General features: G+C 41.4%; 1 protein-coding gene across 1 annotated transcript; it reads left to right on the top strand.

Moving 5' to 3' along the window:
* The first annotated feature begins 695 nt into the window (after window positions 1–695).
* bmp4 (bone morphogenetic protein 4) lies at window positions 696–10,709 on the top strand. Its single transcript, XM_006798429.3, has 4 exons — window positions 696–835; window positions 4,604–4,726; window positions 5,368–5,732; window positions 9,482–10,709. Exons 3-4 carry the CDS (start codon window positions 5,375–5,377, stop codon window positions 10,333–10,335), a joined length of 1,212 nt encoding a protein of 403 aa, XP_006798492.1. The 5' UTR covers window positions 696–835; window positions 4,604–4,726; window positions 5,368–5,374; the 3' UTR covers window positions 10,336–10,709.
* Window positions 10,710–21,487: the final 10,778 nt, after the last annotated feature.

The raw sequence follows: 21,487 nt of genomic DNA, 5'->3' as shown, positions 1-21,487 counted from the left end.
TAACAATAAGTTGCAAAGTGCAAAAGGCAGAAAAGCTATTTTGTAAAGTTGTACATTAGTGGGAACACATCGCTTATATCGGGGAAGCCAATCACTTTGAATACATTTCATAAATTTTGATGAAGGATTAAAGAAAAAGCCTTAAACCAATAAAAATGTACGCACGTGGCCACGTGTATATATTTTTTTTTAAATAATCAAATATGCATGGCATTTTTAAAGTTTACTTCGGTAGACCAGTTGTTTACATCTGCAGGTACGCAAGGCGTTTATTTATTTATTTATTTTAGGTAGGGTCACTAACATGTTGCATATGGAGACTTACCGGGCATTTGACCCGCTGGGCGTTATTTAAAGTCAAAATGCAAAGTTTCACATAGTGAAAAGGGGAAAAAAGCGCAGTGAGTTGTCTTTATTTAAAGTGGAGGAGGGGGGGGAGAGAAGGGGGGGTTATCCAAGGTGTTTGAGACAGATGAGGGAGGTGGGGGTCGTGGAGGAAGGAGGAAGGAGGAGGCAGAGAGGGTAAATTGGGCGGACACATAAAAACTGCAAGGGGCCATAGATGCTGGATCATTTGAAAGCCTGCCGTCCTGCGCGCCGATCGCCCTAGTGAGCCGCACTGGAGACGAATAAGAAGCCCCGCTGCAGAGCCCGAGCGCCGGCCTTCACTCCTCTTGTCCGTTCTGAGGTGTCGCTAAAGGATTAATGAGCCAAAAAGGCGCATAATTTCTCCTTTAAGGCACATTTCGGCATTTTTTCGGCGTTACGCCTGGACTGCCTTACACCTTCCCTTTCATATTCACTTCATTCGAGGATACCTGTACCTCTACTGATGGTAAGCGCTCAAACGACACATTTAGACTACACACATCAAAGAGTCAACAGCGAAACTTTAAAAAAACAACAGCAACAACATACAGACACACACACATCTTTGAGCAAGAGAGGCTCTCGCTGAAGTGTTGTTACTTTAAGTTTGGGTCTCTCCTTTGTGCGCATTTAAACGACTCCGCAGAGAGTTTAAACACCGTTCCCGGATAAATGCGCGAGAATAAATGGGCATAAAAAAAACCTCACAGCGTGCGGAACTCATTCAAAAACCGATATAAAAGTGCATTTTGGAACGATTGGCGCTGTGATCATGGGCAAACAAGTAACAGGTTAAAGCCTATTGTGCCCGAGACTTGAGCCGATGACAAATCAAGATGAGGTCATGTCCAAACACAGCGTCAGATTTTGCTGTTTTTTTTTTTATGTCTTTCATTGAAATCGTCAGCGTTGCGCACGTGTATGCATTTTATAATTCAGTTTAACACTGATTAAACATCTGTAACTGCTTCTTGTCATCCAAGGCTCGTATGAACGATGGAGGTTGACAGATCAGAGATGAGCGATAATGACAATAAGTTGGGGGGGTTTCGCAAAAGATGAAGTTCATTTCATTTTACCACACGGGTTTTGAACAATAATTGACGCGTAACTGCGCCAGTTGACTGAGCTGATGTCCAGTAATGACATAATGCTTGCGAAAACATGAAATGCTAATACATTACAGCTGCAGAGTCTTGCAGATGTGAGTCCGGTTTGTAGTCCACTCACGTGTTTTTCACCTGTTTGTAACAAGTCGTTGTAAAGATAAATCCTGTCATTTAATCCGGTAAAACTGCAGCAGGGAAAATTGCGGCCTGCGGACGCCCGGTCTCCTTGGCATTCAGTTAAGTTTGCAACTCAAATTCATCTCGTGAACTGCAGAGGAGCAGAATGGCCAAATAAATTAATTTTAGAATTACTTTTACACACACACACACACACACACACACATATTATATATAAAGAAGTCACATGTCACTTCTGGTGATGGCTTTAATTTTTTTCGGTCATTTTCCTTGTCAGCCTCCGTCTGATTGTTCTGGGTTTTCCGTTATTAACGCACAATTAACAACACACTTTTTAAAAAAAAAATTAAATGAAAAAACGTGCCATTGACATTTCCCCCTTTATTTTTCAATAAAAGGAAAAAAACCCGACAGGATACATCAAAAAATCCCACACACCTCATCTTTTCCCTCAGACTTTTTGCCTTTCGTTTATAATGCCAGAGAAACATCGTTGTATGTTGTAATTTTGAGCTTGAGAAATTAAAAAAATATCCCAACCTGCACATAAAATATATAATTTTGTTAGGCTGACTGGTTAAATATTATTATTTAGCTTTGTTAATTTGGTTACTATAAAGCAAAAAAAAAGACAAGAAAAAAAAGAAAGTGTGACATTTGGGGTTGTGTGTGTGTGTTTTCTTTAACTATTGCTCATTCCAAGAGCAGGACATTATTTTGGGACTACCATTCAAAGACATAAATGTCTTCTAATTATACAGGCAGCAACCGGAATCAAGCATAGACATTACCACTGATCAATAAGTAGAATCCCTGTGACTAAAATGATAAAATCACTGTTCCACAGTGACCTGTTGCTCGCCTCCCTCTCTCCCTCCCTCATTCCCATCCTCCCTCCCACCATCACTGTCAAATTCCTCAGGAAACACATCTAAAGAGCCATGTGCATAGTCTGATCACATTATCTCTGGTCAGAGAGAGACAGAGAGAGAGAGAGAGAACGAATGAGAGAGGCCAAGGGGGATCAAGCAAAGCCAAGGGCAGTTTGACTGCTGCAGCCTAATTGCAGCCTGGTCTGCAACGGTTGCTGCAAAATGTATTTCTGTCACTTAGTGGAAAGCTTTTCTGTGTCCAGCTTTGTTTTATAATCTCATGTTGTTTTCGTTTGTTTAATTAAGAGGGCAATAAATGACTGCACGTTTGTGATGAGTGCAGAGGTATGGGGGGTGGGGGGGGGGGGCGATTTTGTTGCTACTGTTGTTGTTTTTTAAGAATTTGGTGTAAAACTATTTCTTATCACTCTTGGTGAAAACAGGCCAGTAAACACGAGCACACTGGCTTGAGAGACACAGAGCTGAGAGTTACTCCCTGTCTGCCTTACATCTTCTTTCATCATCATCACACCATTTTGAGTGTCTGTCTGTTTTAGCCTGCAGCTTTGTCAGTGGCTGGTTACAGTTACAAGATGTTCTGTATGGTCAGTGTTTTTGAGTGCTATGAATCCCTGTAATCATGGGAGAGGCCCTCTCTGTACAATGAACGTTTGTTGTCAGAGATGTACACACACAGACTCTCTCACACACACACATTTATCCCCTCACCCCATGGGTAATAGAGCTGATCATGTTCTGAATCCTCCTCACTCTTTTTGCTGCAGTTCTCACGAACATGCAAATGGTGGCACACACTTATGCGGACGCGCACGTCAATGCATGCGCTGCGTTTTGCAGTCGTGCGCGCGCACACTGCATGTCACCCTCTCTTCTTGCACAGTGGATCTAGTGTCATGACCGAGAAAAGGAGGGTCAACCGGAGGTCAAAGTCTAATACCGTTAGGGAAATAGATCCTAGATTGCATGTATAGTGAGGCATGCAGGAGGCAAGTTAATCACATAGATATGAAGCCAGGCATGCTAGCAAGCTGAAAAACACAAACTGTATGTGACACACGCACACACACGCAGATAGAGTGTGAGCTAATATGCATCCTCACTGTGCAGTAATTCTTGGTTGTGCTCCAGTGGAACAAGATCCAAATGATGACCGAAGCCTTGTGTCACTTTGGAGTGTTTGTTCCATGATGCTGTTGTTGTGGTCACTTAAAATTCAGTAACCTTGTTAGTGCGATTCAGCAGCACTTAACACTTCAAATGAGGTGTACAAACTGAATCATTTGATCCATATTGTTCTTGTTAAACCTGCCTGTTAAAGCTCTGACTTTTCCTTTTTGGAAAGTGGTTCTTTTTTGTGTGTGGAAGTGTCATATATATTTTTTTAATTAGTCTTCTAGAAGCACATTCTGCTCAGTACATAATGCATACATCAGTGGTGAATGTACTACTGTATGTACAGTGTTATCAAAGTAGAAAAAGTCCTGCCATCAGCGTCACAACCCATGTGAGCTCTAAAATGGAAGAGAAGGTCTTCTAAGAAGAATCTGTTTAGTTCCTTGTCTAAAATAGGTCAACTCAGTCGCTTGGAGGGGTAAAGGCTGAGTGGGTTTTCAGTTTTAGTAATCCAACAGCCCTCTTATCTTGAATAAAGAGTTTGCTAATTGTGATCAGACTTGTTTTGTGCTCTGTGGGTTCTGACGTTTTTCTGTTGAACCTGGCGCTAATCAGATTTTTAGCTTGTCATTAATGTAAAGTAGGAAGCTGCTTTTCAAATGGGTGTCTCTGAAATAGATGTAAGTGTTGAATAAGTTGTATTTTCTTACCAAGGTGGGTGTCAAGCAATAGGTATCTGCTGTCTGTGTTGTAGCACATGCCTACTTACATTCCACTTACAGCAAATAGCTAGCTTACCCACCAGCCAAAATGATAAGCCTTAAAGAGACACTGGGTCTCTCTCTCACCAATAAACACACACATAGACAAGCTGACACAGAAGCTCCTGTGGTACTCTTTGAAGAAATGCCATGTAACAACCTCAAGTGTTTGCAAGTGTCAGTTCACAATATTTCTGTGTTTTCTGCCTTCATCTTTTAGGAACAGGGTCACTTCAAAGTTCTCCTGCAGCCACCCAACGCCACCTGACATTTCCTAGAAGAACGGGTCCATTGCCTGCTCCCAACAAACATGGACTGTTTCCCCATGCTTTATTTTCTGTCGGTAAGTAAGTGGGCCATGCCATTTCAATTAGCGGCATGTGACACGCCGCTACATCTTGCATCTCCCTTTTCTCTGTCCGCTGACTCACTCATTTATGTGGCGTCTATCCAGACTTGGACTGAAGGTCCCTAAGGGGTGTTGGGCGAGGCATGTGCCTGAGGAAAAGCTTTTTCTTATAAGTGTGTGGCACAAAGTCCCAGGTTTGGGCCATGGTTTGTTTGAGCAGAATGTGTAAGACCAAGACTTTCTATCAAGTTAAGAATTTGCTTAGACCCCAGGGCTGCCTCTTTTATTTGTCTAATTATAGTGGAGGAGACAAGGAGGAAGGGAGATAGTGGGGAGGAATGGCCCTGAGATTCCTTTCAAAAAAAAAAAAGATGGGTTCTTGAGCTAGCTGTTTACCTTTGGAGGATAAAGATAAACTCTAAATGGTCTATCTGATCGGAGACTACTTTACTGTAAACAAGGCCGACTGGACTATTGAAACTAATTAGTCTGCCTTTAGTGGGAACATTTATACAAGAGAAAATAATGGTGTTTTGGATGGAGAGTAAGACAAATCTTATAGCTGCCTTTATATCTGCTCTATTTAGCCCTTTCTTAATCATTTATCTTCCTGTTCCATCTGCTGCTCTCACCAGAGACATCATGATTCCTGGTAATCGAATGCTGATGGTCATTTTAATATGCCAAGTCCTGCTGGGAGAGAGCAACCATGCTAGTCTGATACCTGAAGAAGGAAAAAAGAAAGTACCTGGCCTACAGGGTCGTTCGGCCGCTCAAAGCCATGAACTGTTGCGGGACTTTGAGGCCACGCTGCTGCATATGTTCGGCCTCAAAAGGCGGCCGCGGCCCAGTCGTTCAGCCACTGTGCCCCGCTACCTACTGGACCTTTATCGGCTACAGTCGGGTGAGGCTGAGGAGGCCGGAGTGCACGACATTGCTTTTGAGTACCCAGAGAGGTCAGCCAGTCGGGCCAACACTGTGAGGGGCTTCCACCATGAAGGTAAGCAAAAAAATAGGGGGTTTTCGCATCACATGAACTCCAGAAAAACAATTTTTAGGAGCACAAAACTGAAAGAAGGAATGTCATTAGTAGGAGGAGAGATGATAAATACAAGTGTCAGCACACAAAACATTACACCACTCTTACAGCAAGGTCGCTGTTGCCAAGCATTCCAATAGTTTTGGTGGTAATGCAGTGCGCTGGCATGGGTGAGGTTTGCTTAGTATTCGGGGTTTTAAAAAAAGCACATTTCCGACATCCCTTGAAACATGATTGCAAGAGTGCTCCACCCATCTCACCATAACCAAGGAATCTAAGGATGTGGTCACCAAACACTGTCTACAGAGGGGCAAAAAAAAAAAATCTGCTAGACAAGCTCTCAAGAGCCTAATTTGACAAAGCTCTGTGTGTTTGGTTAGCAGCTGAAGTAAAAGCATACCTCCATATTACTGACTTACACTTCTCACCCCACCCAGGAGAACACGGCTTTAAAAAGCCCGTTCTTGGACGGGAATTGTAGTGTGCTCCTCTCTCATGTCTCCAGTTTATATGGAGGGCTCTTTTAGAAGGACCTTCTTCAACGTACAATTATCTTTAATGCTACTCTGCAGACTTCTAAATAAAGCCCCTACTGCCAACAATGTGGGTGCTGAGAGCAGATGCTCGCAGCTCTTTGGCGAGATGGAAAAATGGCCTCAAAAAGCTGGTGTGATAGACAGTGGAACATTAGAAGGGTTTCTGTTTATTGTGACTGATCCGTTTTAGCATCAAATGCAGAGGTTTCTCTGGGCTTGGAGAAAGTCCAGTTTGAGTGATATGTGAAACGTAAGCTGAGTTAAAAGATAATGTCTTTGGAAAAGAACAAAAATGATGTATCACCGTTAGTCAGCAAGGAATTCAATTGTAGCATGGATAACTGAGAAAACTGGGAAAAATTTATGGATAGAGAGGGGAGTGAGGAAGGAGGGATGAGTCAACCTTGCCAGACGTGTTGCTAAGGTAGCGCACGGCCACATGAACTCAAACGGTAGCGTAGCAAGGCTAGCAAGAAAAGAAGCGCACCACCGCTAGTAAAGGAACTTCTGCATGTGATGCAATGTGAACACGCGCACATGTGTGCTTGTGCATCGGTTTCTACTCCTCTACAAGCATTTACCCGTCTTCTGATTTACTAAACTATGTTAATAATATGCTCTGAAGCCTTAAGAGTGGCAGTTCTCGCTTTCATGGCAGCGCCATTGTGTGATGGTATGACTCAGTTAAATGATCTGTCCAAAACATAGGGAGGCACTGCAGCCTGCAGCAGATGGATGATTATGTGAAGAGACATGTTTATAGGCAAGTTAAACTGTGTAACCTCTAACCTTGAATTCAGACGGCACGTTTATTGACTGGGTCTAATTGATGGCATCTCTTTGTTTTACATAAGTTACGAAGTGTGTTAGTGCCCACTTCAAATCTGATTTGGTTGAGGATTTGAATACGCACCGCGTCTTCTCGCAACATCTCCTTTCCCACTGGCTTCAGATAAATGAGATTCTCCTGTACTGTCTGACTCCTTAATGATTATTCGTGATGAAAATGATAAATGTCTTAAGTGAATAAACTGCAGAGCTAATCAAAAACACAGCAGGTTTTAATAATGAGAACCACCTGGGTAAGATTAGGGCCTGGGTGTGAAATAACAGGGGTGGATTGAGCAGGAAAATAGTAGACACAACATTCCTTTCCCCAACAATGATGATCTTGCCAGAAATCTGCAGACTGTGCGTGGAATAGGGAGCCTCCACTGTGTTTATACTGTAGCTGTGGTACGTTAATCACCACCCTCCTTGTAATGCATGTTTCAGCAAAGTGCTCAGAGAAAGGCATTGAAAGAAGGGCAGGATAATCCTTAAAGATAGATAAGAAAACACGGACGATATACATTTATATTCTTGAATACCCTGGAGGCCTTTCAAAGTAAACATATTTCCAGTGTACAAAATGATATCTTTATACAAAGAAATGATTTTATATCTAATAATTTTTAAGAAAGCTTACAATGCTTGCACAGTATACCAAAAAAAAAAAAACTGAGTGCACCCCTGATGTGATGAGTCAAAATAATTCCAAAAAATCCTAAATAATACAGCTGAAGTTCAATACACACCTGTGATCACTGATAAACGAAACAAAAAATGAGTATACTTGTGATTTGAGCCTCTATATGAAAAAAGAATTGCCAGAAGAATTGAAAAAATTTGATTGTGAGACTTCACAAACACACCTAAACGTTCGTAATTAGGGGCTATAAACCACCGCTAGAGCCACAGTACCCTCCTCCTACAATGACACCAGGGACAGAGAGCTCCTTGCACAATCTAGCATCAGACTTGTCCAGAGAAATGATGCATACCAGTAAAAAACAAAAAAAAAAGAACAAAACAACAACCTTGCTGGCTCCCCAGCACAGATCTGCAAGACTGAACTTGGTGCATATCGCAGTGATGATTTTGGGAGCATGTTATTTGGTTAGATAAATCCAGGATAAACAATACCTGGAGAAATTGCATTGTAATTGCTGAAAGTTGCTGCAGCCCTTCTGCACACGCATCCAGCAACAGGCTGGGATCAGAACAAACCGTTCAACCCTGTGGTTAGTGGACAATCTTACCTTACCACCTGAGCTATGGCGGCCACAAAGATATTCACCAGAGTTCTTCATGTTTAACTTTCTCTGAGTTTGCTGCACAGAGTGCCATTAAAAGAAAAACACATAAGATGCTTAAGACATACTAATATTGATCAGTCATTTAAACTGCAGTCGGCATAAACCTGAAAAAGCAAAGACAAAAAACTACAATGCACTGCTATCCTACAGGTCTTACTCTCCATCCTAAGTGTGTTCCCAACAGATAAGCACAGCACTTTCCGCTTAATAATATTTAACTGACACGTCAAACCCTTTTGTTAAACGTGAAAGCCTTTTCTAACCCATTCATCTCCGACATACTACCACTGTTATCACTGCTGTCTTCATACAACGTTACCTTACCTGAGCAGGTCAGAAAGATCCAGTGACTCGCCAAACTCTGCTATCACATCCTTTGACTCTCAGGGATTCCTCGTAGGTTTAGTAGTGACACTAAACAACAAAAATCCACCAAACAAAATCACCAAAAACATTGAAAGACTGATGTGGTGGGAACCAAACTCGGAAATCTTTGCACCCTAAAGTGACACTTTGGTGCCACATTTCAAAGAGCTGTCAAGGTGCCTCACTCTTTAACTTTACAACTTCGCATTTTGTTGAAGAACCTGTATTTGTCTGAAGAAAAACCGCATTCTGTCTGCTTATTGTGGTTACTTTGCAGAAAGATGCTGGAAAATTGCTGCCTACCCTAGCTTCAAATTTAGACAAAACCTAGTAACATTCATTTCATCATGTCACTGGCAACTGGTAATAACAGGATTATGCTAGAACTCACTGATACTGATATAAATATTACAGAAAAAGTATAAAATGTAAATCTTGGTAGTCAAACATGTAGTGACTTTTGATAACATATAAGAGTAAACATTCTGCTGTTTAACTGAGGAAATGACTGTAAACTTGTGCAATTTTGAATCAGGATATTGCACATATTTCATACCCTTGCTATTTTTGTCCTTGCTCGGGATGTATAAGTCTATTTTATATAGTCTCAAAATTATTGAGTTTCTTAGTTAAGCTTGCAGTAAATATTTTTTTTCTTGCTGTATTTCAGAGCACATGGAGCAGCTACATGAGCTGGATGACGGAGGACCCATGCCCATTCGTTTTATGTTTAACCTCAGCAGCATCCCAGTGGACGAGCTTCTGTCTTCCGCAGAACTGAGGCTCTACCGTCATCAGATTGATGAGGCCATTGCTGATGCCATCTCAGACGACCAGGCACTTCACCGAATAAACGTGTACGAGGTGCTCAAAGCCCCCCGACCCGGGCAGCTTATCACACAGCTACTGGATACGCGGCTCGTGCGCCACAACGCGTCGCGCTGGGAGAGCTTTGACGTCAGCCCCGCCGTGCTGCGCTGGACTCGTGAACGACTTCCCAATTACGGGCTGGCTGTGGAGGTTCTGCACCTCAACCAGACTCCACACCACCAGGGCCGACACGTTCGCATAAGCCGCTCGCTGCACCAAGAACCCGGTGAAGACTGGGAGCAGCTACGCCCCCTCCTGGTAACCTTTGGTCACGACGGAAAGGGTCATCCGCTGACTCGCCGGACCAAGCGCAGCCCGAGACAGCGGGGCCGTAAACGCAACCGCAACTGCCGGCGCCATGCGCTGTACGTGGACTTCAGCGATGTAGGCTGGAATGACTGGATAGTGGCGCCTCCTGGTTACCAGGCCTATTACTGCCATGGGGAATGCCCCTTTCCTCTGGCAGATCATCTGAATTCAACCAACCACGCCATTGTTCAGACACTGGTGAACTCTGTGAACAACAATATTCCCAAGGCTTGCTGTGTGCCAACAGAGCTCAGCGCGATCTCCATGCTCTACCTAGATGAACATGACAAGGTGGTCCTTAAAAACTACCAGGAAATGGTAGTGGAGGGCTGCGGCTGCCGCTAGCGCACAGACGTACTAAAGTGTGGGCTTGGACTGCGGCACTGAAAAAAGCAACACGGGCGCTAACAAATCGGAAGGTCTTTACTCCCAAAAATGTTCACTTGGACCCTTATTTATAACTTTTATGAGGTGTATGTTTGTCTCACTTTTTTTCTTTGACTATATCATATATTTTGACAAAATATATATTTATATCTACATATTAAAAATAAATAAATAAAAATAAATCCTTATTTTAAACATAAAAAAGCTGTACAACTTTTCATAATGTACATTAGATTGTATAAGGTTTTTTTTGTTTGTTTGTTTTGTTTTGTTGAAAAATAGTAAAAACTCTAAAAAGTAAAGTTTATTTACTGGTAATATTTATTGCTTTCATATTATATATAGAAAAAAATAAATAAAAATATGAATTGCTTCCAGTAACACATTCAGTAATATCAAATGATGCATCCTTTGTGTATTTGCATAAATTAGAGCACTGAGTGAATTTGTTACAATGGTGAATTGTATTGGCTTTAATTAAGACGTTCGACATCAATCTGATTATTTTGAAAAGGCCCTCAAAACAAAATCATAAAGGTAAAAACGTCATTGTAAAGTATATGTAATAGAAACAAAAAGGAGTTAATAAAAACTACAATCTGACCTTAAATCTCCCATTACTTTCGTAATTTGGATCTAAACATGAGGCTGAAATTTCTCCCCGTGGCACGTTAATTGCGGTGTAATCACTTTTTACTAAAACAAAAGAGACGAGCACAGAAATCTCTCTGTTTTGTCTTTGCCAAATAAAAGAATGTTTGGCTTGTTATCTGGTATCTCGCCAGCTTTCAATGGATTGCAGCTCATCAAAGGAAGAGCAGAAACCAGCAGAAAAACTGCTTCTGCATCTTTTTAAAAAGATATAGGAAGTTTTTTGTTGTTGTTTTGTTTTCTGAGAAGCAGTATGCCATTTCACAGCACATAGGAGATTAGGGTTAGGGCCTTATTGTTCTCAAATTTCACTTTAATGTCAATTAGGCTAACATGTGGTGGTTGGATACTTGCTAATCCAATTGCAGTCGAGATGGGTTGTTCAGACCAACTGCGTGAGAGTGATTCTATTGTTCCTGACATCCCCACATTGGGGGCATGATTGTGGCTGATGCGTCCTGCCCTCATACAAGGCGGCTGAGTCCTCAGAAGAATCAAAGGTTAGACACTCTGTCTCCTGCCTTTGTCTTCAGCGGCTCATGCCGGCAGAGCAAAGACGCCTGTCTCCAACCTGTGCCCCATCACACAAAAGGCTTCTACATCACTTATTTACAAGCTGACAGCTGTCCCAAATTATGTGATAATGTTTAGGGAGAGCGTCTCCTTTGAACTGCTGGGGGGACGTTGGCTGTGCATTGTTGCCTAGACAGCGTCCTGTACATATTCGTCTCCGGCAAACCACTGTGCATTGTTTAAATGCCTAAAGAACAGTATAATTACATTTAAAGGGTTTTTAATTTGATGGGTGTTTTTTTCTGAAATAACCTTTAAAAGCAACTTAAGCCACTAAAACGATCGACAGAAACCCCAAAAAAACCCCAAAAGATGAATCAACTAAATTAGTTATGACGTTAATTCAGTTGTATTTAATGATAAAATGCAAGTTTGTTAGTTTTTACTACTGGAGCATGTGCAAGCCCTGAGGCCAATTGCTGCTGGACGTCTCTTTGATGCTTGCATATCTGCCTCAAAAAGGGGTGACTCCTAAAGGAGTGGAGGACGTTGAAGAATTTAATTTTGAAGTGGCTGCAGGAGGACAGGAGGTATGTATGTGTGCGTGTGCATGTGACTTGGCAAAGAAGGGGGCTGGGGTTGTTTTTAGCAGCTTGACAGTACAATTACAACATTTCAACTGATCTCCCCCCTAAAGTTGAGATAACATCAGCTAGTTACGGTAATCACCTTGCCTGTTCATTATCTCCCTACCCTACACAAAGAGCATGCGTGTCTATTAAAAAGCCCAAAGCGAGTTGCATTTATATAAGCTCCACAAACTTAGTGACGCTAGCATTTTGGTTAACGTCAAGCAGGCCCTTAAAATGTGTATTTGGTGGAGGTGAATCAACCTTTACAGAACCTTCAGCAGCATCAAGTCCAAGAAGCTTCACTGAGTGCAGTCAGCCACATAGCAGTGAGGACTTCATGAGTGTGTGTTAGCATGAATGGAGGTGAAGGGTGTGGGGGTCAATTAAAGAACAAGTCCTTAAAAACAGATTGGGGCTTTTGTCATTCCTATGTGACGTGCCCCGCCGCTTCCTGTAAGTACTCATTCTCACGCAATTACAGGTGAGTCATTATGCAGGAGGTCTATTGACACTGCGCGACTAATTGACTGGGTGAAGTCTTCAAAAAGCTTTTTATTTGGACATTCCACCGTAAAGTGAGCCATGTGTTTACAGACAGCGAGCCCTCCCGCAGGAACAAAGGAAGATGATCCTTGCTTACATTGCCTTGCTGTAGTGGGAGCACTCCATACCTCTATCTCGAAAATCCCCCCCCCCCCCCCCCCCGCCCCCGTTACAAGATTTTAGAGACTTCAGTGTGTTTGAGTGCATCTTTTAGACAAGTCATGTGACTCTGCTTCTAACAATCACCTCCCTTTGAGACGACTAGGAAAGGACATAAAATTACTAGAACATTAACTTCTGTCCATTGGTGGAGAGACAGAAAGCTAGAAGTATTTTACAGTTTATATTTGTCTTGAGTCATTTTCGTGGACCGGGCCCCATGCTGGCTGGGAAATTGATGCTAAATAACATGTCATGTCAAAAAAGTCCGAACTACCCCACAGAGTTCTAATGCAGAATCTAGTCTGGCCTGTTTGACTTGCAGTCTCATACAATGATACATCTATACTACCTTTATTTTTTATCAAATGTTTGAGTGCCACAGTATTCTATTTTTCTGTTATTTCACTGATCACGCCATACTGATTTATAGCAGGTAACCGCAGCAGTAGTATATTATATATACTATATAGTATATTTAGGCTGAGCCTTCATTAAGGTGATTAATATCAATTGTGTGTGACACCAAAATAGCTGTGATACAAGTAGTGCTCAAAAATTACATGCAACATGCGTTTAAAGAGCTACAAATACTCTACAAAACCGATTAAAATTTACTGTTTCAGATTCAATTAAAAATCTTCCATTCACACAAAAGCTATAAGCAAGTGTGGCAGAAATGTAACCACCGTGAAGAAAATACAATACCCAAAAGATTTATTCTCTTTGCACCACAGCTAAGATCAATTTGCACTACACTGGCTCATGTTGCAGAATAAACTAAGAAACCAAGATTTCTAGAAGTCTGTTCAGCCAACCATAGCTAATACTGTTATCGCTGGCATCCTTTATCTTTTTCCTTAAGAGACTTTATAAAATTATCCAAATCAAGCATGAAAGTAGTTACTTGATTGGTAGTAAACTTGTCCAACAAAAAAATAAATAAAAGATACCTAAAATATCTGTTGTCTGTTAAGGTAAATTAAAACTAAAATAACACAAAATAGATGAGAGAGAACAGAGGTTTAATCTTTTGACGTCAGTTAAACTGTTTTGAATACCTTGTTAATCTATCGTTCGCTACAGAGCCTGCATAATGCATAATGATTGCGATGCATAGTCGGCAAGTTTTGTATGTGCGAAGTTCAAAAGAGAGAGCAAAACCTTTCTGAGATTAGCGGGATAACCACTATTGCTTCTGCATATCTTTGAAAATTCGTGCTGATTTAGCATTTTTCAAATATCACGTAAAAGCCTCGAACACCACAAAAACTTGCTCACCTCTGTTTTATTGAGGTATTGGCAGACGTTCGAACAGCGGAGATCTCCAAACAGCATCTAAAACCACAACTATCTGCAGGGTGAGCCAGACTACTAACACTAGGGACACAATATACAGTTATAAAATTATATTTATGGAAAGTACTGCACAAGAAGGCTTTGTATATAAAGAAAAAAACCAGCTTGGGTGCTCTATAAAATGAAATGTTGGACTGGAAATATTAAATGAGTCCACATATTAAGGGACTCATTTACTGTGTGTGCTCTCTTATTCTGTTGTCCTGAATCAAGAGGGGCTATCATGGTGACAGCTCATGTCAGTGCTGCTCGAGGTCAGGGCCTCTTGTTACACCCTCTCACTCATACTTCCACACACGTGCATGGAAATGCACACATATTCTTTATACTCTCTTCAGGATATATCATTTTTACACAAAAGGGCACACAAACACACATTCAGGTTTGAAACTTTAGACCCTTCCCGCTGTCCATCTGTAGGGGTTATCTGTGTGACACCTCCTCTCACCCTGTCTGTGACTCATCTCCACTCATCACGCACACCTCTGTGCTGGCACATGGCAGCTGGGACACTCCATGGTGCATTAAAGGGGATAAGGCTGTCATCGGTGGAACAGTTTGACCTCGGGTCACTGGCACAAACGCATGCATGCACAGACGCATGATGAGTACGCTGGAGGTACTAACAGGTAACAGCAGAGGGATATTTTACTTGTTAGGGATCAGACTCAGGTGAGTAAGAACATTTAGGATAAAGAAAGGACATCTTTTGCTATGAAAAGATGTAAAGTAAATACATACATGTAAGCATACCTTCTTTTGCAGATTCGGCAACTCCAATTTTCATGTGATCACTCCATTGAGGCTGTTAATGCCCTTGGTGTCTGTCAGTTGTGTTATGAGCAGAAAGAAAACAATGGAGCCTTCTCAAAGAAAGCTTAATACCATCTGCTGACTGTGTGATTAGAAAGAGTTTGGATTTTTGCATCTTGACAACTGTTGCCAAACAAAGCACACAGGAATTGTGGGCCGGGGGGGGCATGGAGCGTGGGTTCTCTGATTTACACACTGACCCCTCAGCAGTCGTTTCTCTCACCAGCCTCTCGGCCTGGGAAGGGCCCACAGTGGAAATTTCCATTTGTCGAAGAAACAACACGCAGGTTTAAAATTTGGTGTCAAGTGCCAGTGTCGCTGTGCGGACGGAATGCTTCTTTTGTGGGCGAGTCTCTGGTGTAATTTTGGGCAGGGCAGGGTGTCCCGGCAGTAGGTCTTTCTTCCTCTGGCCCTGTGCAGTTTCATTAGATACGGCTAATGAAAAGATGGCTGGCCCCACAGCCTGGCCCCCTGACACTCTTCTGGCCTGTATTTAGAGCTCCTGCCTTGCATCTCCAACTGAACAGGTGTGCTGGCTAGCCCTGCAGCGCTACACCAATGCACCAAAAACACGTTTCATCCTCATCTGCTTGAGGCTTTGGAAAGTTATTTTCACAAGCTCATTTCACAACATTATTTTCATTTAAAGCAACTTGTTCAGGATTTTATTCCCTTTTTCCAAAAACAGAAGAAAGAGGCCTCCCTTTATTTTCTGTCAGAGCAAAGATACTTACTTCCTCTTCACGGCGCTAAGAGGGCCAAACCGAGAGTATAAAATAAAAATGTATTTTTGTTATTTGAAATTTTTTAGTAGTATTTTCTTTCCTGTTTTGCTTCTTAACAGCCCCTCTTCCACTGAGACATCTCTCAGGTCTTGTGTCAGATTGAAATGCTATTTTATGCCATTCAAACATTATTTTTGGCATTTTTCATTGATTCATTCAAATTACAATATAGGTGCATTTTCATAGATTCAGTGCCTGAGTGGATTTTAGGACTTTCATTCAGATATTGCCTTAAAAGTATATAAGGCAGTAAATTAAAGACCGTGAGTTAAACAGAAGCATAGTTCATGTATGGATCTCCACCACTCTGAAAGCTTTGGCAAGCTCAGAAATTTGTTTAAAGCCGCCTGTAATTAGATAAAGCTGTTTATGCACAACTGCTCCATCTCATTCTCTCATTCCCTTCTCTATGAAACACCAAATTGGCTTTCACCGCGACAATAGTTGATATACAGTATGGCGTCATCTGATGACTTCTCATTGTTTTGCTCAGGTTAGTTACAGAAGCCTTATTTTGGCCACAGGCAATGTCTCCCTTTCAGGTTAATATATATCTGAAAAGAGAACCGGTGTTTGAGTGAGGCACGGCTGGAGTTCGATCTCAGTGTTTATTTGCTAACAGACTCCCTCTGTGTTCATACGCTGACCCTTTTGTGTGGCACTCTGGGAGGCAGGTGGATTGTGCCTCGGGCTTGCGGGCTACAGTTTGAAAGCAACAACGTGAAACTGGAGATGTAACATGACCCTGAGGCAATTAGGCCCACAATGAGGACGTTTTTTTCGCATTCGCTCCTTTTGTGTTGCTAAATAGTATTTAAGAGGAAATAAAATGAGGAACCTTGGGTGCTTTGGCAGTGAGACTGAGGAAAATGTACAACCAGGTGGTAAATCAGCAACAGTTTTTGTTCCTGAGCAATGGCTGCTTGTTGTACACAATTGAGAAAAATCCATAGAGCTCACCTTTGAAGTTGCCCAACCTTGTTGTCCTGCACTTTTTTGAAGCGTGCACATAAGCTGTTCAGAAACTGACTTTGGTGTTGAGAAAGGTGCAATGAGGGAGAGAAGCAGGAGACCCCTGCAGCTCCTTCCCTCCGCCCTCTCTCCCTCCTCCCTTTTAGTTGCTATATACCCTTCCTTGAATGGAGTGTGTCTACCGGATCTGCCCAGGATGAAATGTCATATCTTAGACTGATCCTTATCTCTTAATCGCTTCCTTTGTCTCCCATGATTCCTCCGACCCTCCCTAACTTGCCTCCTCAGACTCTGGCCTTTGATGTGTCAGCCACAGTTAGGGACGCTGGGGGTGGGATATTTGTGGTGTGTGCATGCATGTGTGTTTTAAAGTGGCGGTCTGGTTCTGCTCTGAGCTAACAAAAGCCCCAGAGGTTATCAAGATTCTGTGGTGAAGGAGACCACTAGAGATGGCTGCTGTTGTGCTGCGCTGGTGCTCCTGCAGCTAAATGCAAAAAGATGGCATGTGTGTGCTAGCCCGCGTACATATGGATGTTCAGAATATTTGTGCTGTAGGGCAAGAGTAATGTGTAACAGTGATGTGTGTGAGTATGTCTGGGTGCACATGTGCGTCTGTATGACTCCACACAGGGTGAAATGCTAATCTGATGACACATGAGCCCCAAAACTTTCTCCAGGTCTACAAGCAGATGTTTGTGCTGTATGGGTCACAGACAGTCAAATGTGAAACAAATGTTGGTAACACCACAGCCCAAGTGAATAAAGGATAATAAAATAAATAAATAAAAACACACACACACTACGTTGATAGAGCCAATACCAAAAGCCTTTTACTATATGCTAGTTTTAACAGTTTAGTCTGGGAAAGTTGTGATGTTTCTATCATAGATTATTTACATCTTGTAACTAAAATGAGCACAAGTGGTATATCTCTAACCAGTTATTTGAACCATTTTTAGCACTAACAGCGGTCTGTTGGTATGCGTGTCTGCCGCTGTGGACTGAACGGAATGGTGGTCATGGTCCTCAGATGACAAATCCTAATTTTCATCTTGAGCCACCAGCACTTTTTGGGGTTTTTTTTGCTGTTTTTTCGTGAGAGCAGCAACAAATGCTGCCCCAACTGTGCTGATTTACAGGTGCTTAGCATTAATTTTACAGACGTTAGCGTGCTTATAAACCCATACATTTTATATCTTAGCATGCTGTCATACCGATATTTTGTTGTAAGTCAAAGCTCTGCAGTGCCTAAGAAGTCTACAGCCTCAGCTGCTGGGTGATGCTTGGCACACTTTTTCATGCTGTAGTAATGGAGGTGTGGGCCTGGTCTAACCTCTGAATTGTTTTCCCACTTTATATTTACATGTTACCATTGTAATCTAGACACCTATGTGACAAAATAGATCTCTTGTTCAGTGCTCCTAGATGAAAAAGTTTTCATTCAGTGAACTGAACACGTTTTCATATTAAGTTTTTATCTAAATAATTACATTCGAAACAAGCTCAACTTATCATTTTAGTGTTAATTTTGCTTGATTTCTGTTCATAAGTAGAATTTTAGGTTTAAGGCATCTGAGGAGAGTTATGGACTTTTATTTTCTTGTCACTGTTATGTTCAAACTGATTCTAACCCAGTTGGTGGAGACATTATTAGAAAGAAAATCCTATTGGTGTGACGTATATGACGTAAAGATGAAAAAACATACAATTTATTCATTATTTAATGCAATATTTTAGGAGGTTAAAGAACAGCATTCAAGGTTGTGGCCCGATACTACAGAAGAGAAGCAAGCGTACGCAGAGTAACATTTTTAAGTGGGGGATCATTTCAAAGATAATTTCAAATACAACATTTCTAACAGCTCATCAATTATTAGCAAACAAATTAACTGTTTCTGTGCAGTTTGTCATACAATGTGCCTGCTAGCTAAAGATGCAGTTGCTGTATTTACCACAAGGAGAAAATAAAGGGTAATGTTTGATACATTCACCCTCAGAGATGGAGAAAGACAGTAGAAAGAGTGCACAGGATCCTAAATAATATTTTATTGTTATAATACAATAATAAAACACAAGGTTCAGTTAGCTTGCAAAATATATTGGAAGTGAAGTTGAACAAAATATAATAGATGAAGCAAAGCTCCAAAAGCTTCTTTTCAGTGTGTCTCAGTGCAATTCTTTGCATGTTTTGGTTTCTGTATCTTCCACAGTTGTTCCATCAGATTATTGTCTCCCCTAAATCACTTCTGTTGTTGTGTTCTGTTTATTAGTTTTTGGTTCTTTACTACTTCCGTTGTGTTTTGTGTGTTTTACCAGCATTTTCCTATTTGCTGGCGCTTCCTTAGGTTGCAGTCCGTTTAACCTCTCAGGGGTGTTGTAGAAAGGAGGAGGAAAAGGAAAACACTGATAAACAGAACAAAGTAAGGCCTGTAATAAAAGACGTATGCAACAGCTCAGTCATCTGACAAAAGAAACAACTTTTAACGTCAAATATCTGAAGCACTCTCAGTGCTTTTTTATCCTTTTTAATCTTTTTTCTTCATTTAGGGTTTTATACTAAGATCATACACATTTTCTGTTATTTCACTGTCCTCAACAACGTTCCTTTGTGCTTTTAATGTAAGAATGCTTTGGACTGAAACAGAAAACATCAGGCAAAGAGAGAAAGTTTTTTTGGACTTCATATGGGGGATTGCATCAGGGTTATCAAATAATTTTCATTGTATTGGAACATATGAGAAAAAGAGACAGAGACAGAGAGAGGACAGCTTCTTCGAAAAGGCTTGTATCATCGAACACATCTTCAAGTATGTAGGCACGTCTTTGAACATTTGATTGTGTATGGGTGGAAAATGTATGTGTGTATCCTATCATAGCTCATTGTTGTCTGGTGGGCTCATTTTGCCCATCCGACATCCGGAGCTTCATTCTTTGGTCCTAAAGGAATCTTGGGTTGAAGCCAGGGGTGATGGGGGCACATTGTCTGCACCCTCTGGTGGCAGGATGCAACAGCACAACCTGCCCTTTGTGTGCGCACGCTCTGAAAGGGTGTTTGTTCATCTGCGTGTTAATCTGGAGACAAGCAGAAGAACTTGCTTCCTCAGATGACAGTACAATACTCTGTGTTTGTGTGGGGAGGCCACCCAGCATAAGTTACATATCCTGACAAAGATAGGAGACCTGGCTTACAATTAGAGGTTTTTGCTTCAGCCCAAAACATGATTCATTTTAGTGAAAGAGCACGGCCTTCACTGGGTCCAGAGCCACCTGGAGAGTTCAATAGGGTCAGGGAGAAAATGTCATCACATTATTTAACAACTTATAATATATTGTAGCTTAATCATGGATGGATTTCTACAAAATGACCAACAATATATGAATGTTTGCACATCCATACAAGTATAAAGAGAACATAAGCCACCATTTGTAAGCTCCCTTCATTGCAAGTGACCGTCGCAAGGCTGTTTGTTGATCTTGGCATTAATGTACACAACTGTATATTTTTAAGCATGGATTTTGGGGCAGGTGTAAGTGAGATCATGAACATATGGTCTAAGCAGTAAAAGCATACAGGTGTGAGCCCTGAGGTTTGTAAGTGAACACTGATCATATGGTTCAGATATTAATCCCCTGACATTTGTGGAAAAATCGTGCTCACTAAGTTCTTAAACCTACGACGAGCTAGTGAGAGACAAACAAGGATATCCAACATGCATTTGGATTATTATGAGTTTTTCTTGGGAAAGTAGAAAGGGTTCAGGTTTTATGTGAATGACCAGTACTTCTTTCCTGCTCGAAGAATTATCATTCTTCCAAACTAGTGACACTGTGCTACTCAAAAATATGTTCATATTAAAGAGACAAAACCCATTAACATCCTTACAAATGATGGACTTGATAAGCTTAAGGTGAAGTCTCCACATCTTATGACAGCAAACCTCAACAAGAAAATATTGAAGCTCAACCATGTCAGTTTGCACGACAAAAAGAAATGTCATGTGATAAAATTGATTTTCATTTTTCCAGCAGTGATTTGTAAAAGTTTGAATAGGTTCCTACAATAATGTGCCACCAAGTCTCAACCTCCAGTGCTAAGAAATGAAGTCAGAAAACCAAAAACGACAGTTCCTGGCTCCAAATATGAGTCAGTCCCATAGAATCCCACATTAAATTGCCCAACCTTACAACAGAAATAAACATGTTTACGGCCTTGTATAAAATGGTTTTGTTCTCAAGCTAATATATCTCCTCATAACAGCTATATACTTCTTTCACTAGTCCCCCTAATCACAAGAGTTCACCACAGGACAGGATCTGCATTGCTGCAGGTTTTTATATCACATCCTGCCTGATGCAACGTTTCAGGTTTCCTTTCAGTTTGGAATTGGGGATCGCTCAAATGTCGGCCGACTATGTTAACCACTAGACTATTAAGGGAGGAAAGTGGTGTTGTGGAAAAATATTTCCACTAAATTGGCCAATAAAGTAGCTTGATGTATTTAGGTATGCAATATGTGTAGTTTAGGTAAAGGATGCATCTAGTACACACAATGAGCTGGCACACACACACACAAAATTATGTACAGCAGAGCACAACAGGTAGCACAACATAAATTTTGGGCAAGCGGTCACCGCAACAAGTGCCACGTCCTATGAGTTATGAGTGCACTTGTTGCCAAATGC

This window comes from Neolamprologus brichardi, chromosome 19 (assembly GCF_056152115.1).
Source record: "Neolamprologus brichardi isolate AB-2024 chromosome 19, ASM5615211v1, whole genome shotgun sequence".
Taxonomy (NCBI): domain Eukaryota; kingdom Metazoa; phylum Chordata; class Actinopteri; order Cichliformes; family Cichlidae; genus Neolamprologus; species Neolamprologus brichardi.
This window is presented reverse-complemented; position numbering and strand designations above follow the sequence as displayed.

What these genes read in the sequence shown, in the direction of transcription:
- bmp4 (XM_006798429.3), top strand. Translation starts at nt 5,375, where the DNA reads ATGATTCCTGGTAATCGAATGCTGATGGTCATTTTAATATGCCAAGTC. An exon ending in GAGGGGCTTCCACCATGAAG is followed by an intron (nt 5,733 to 9,481) that starts GTAAGCAAAAAA and finishes GCTGTATTTCAG; the next exon opens with AGCACATGGAGCAGCTACAT.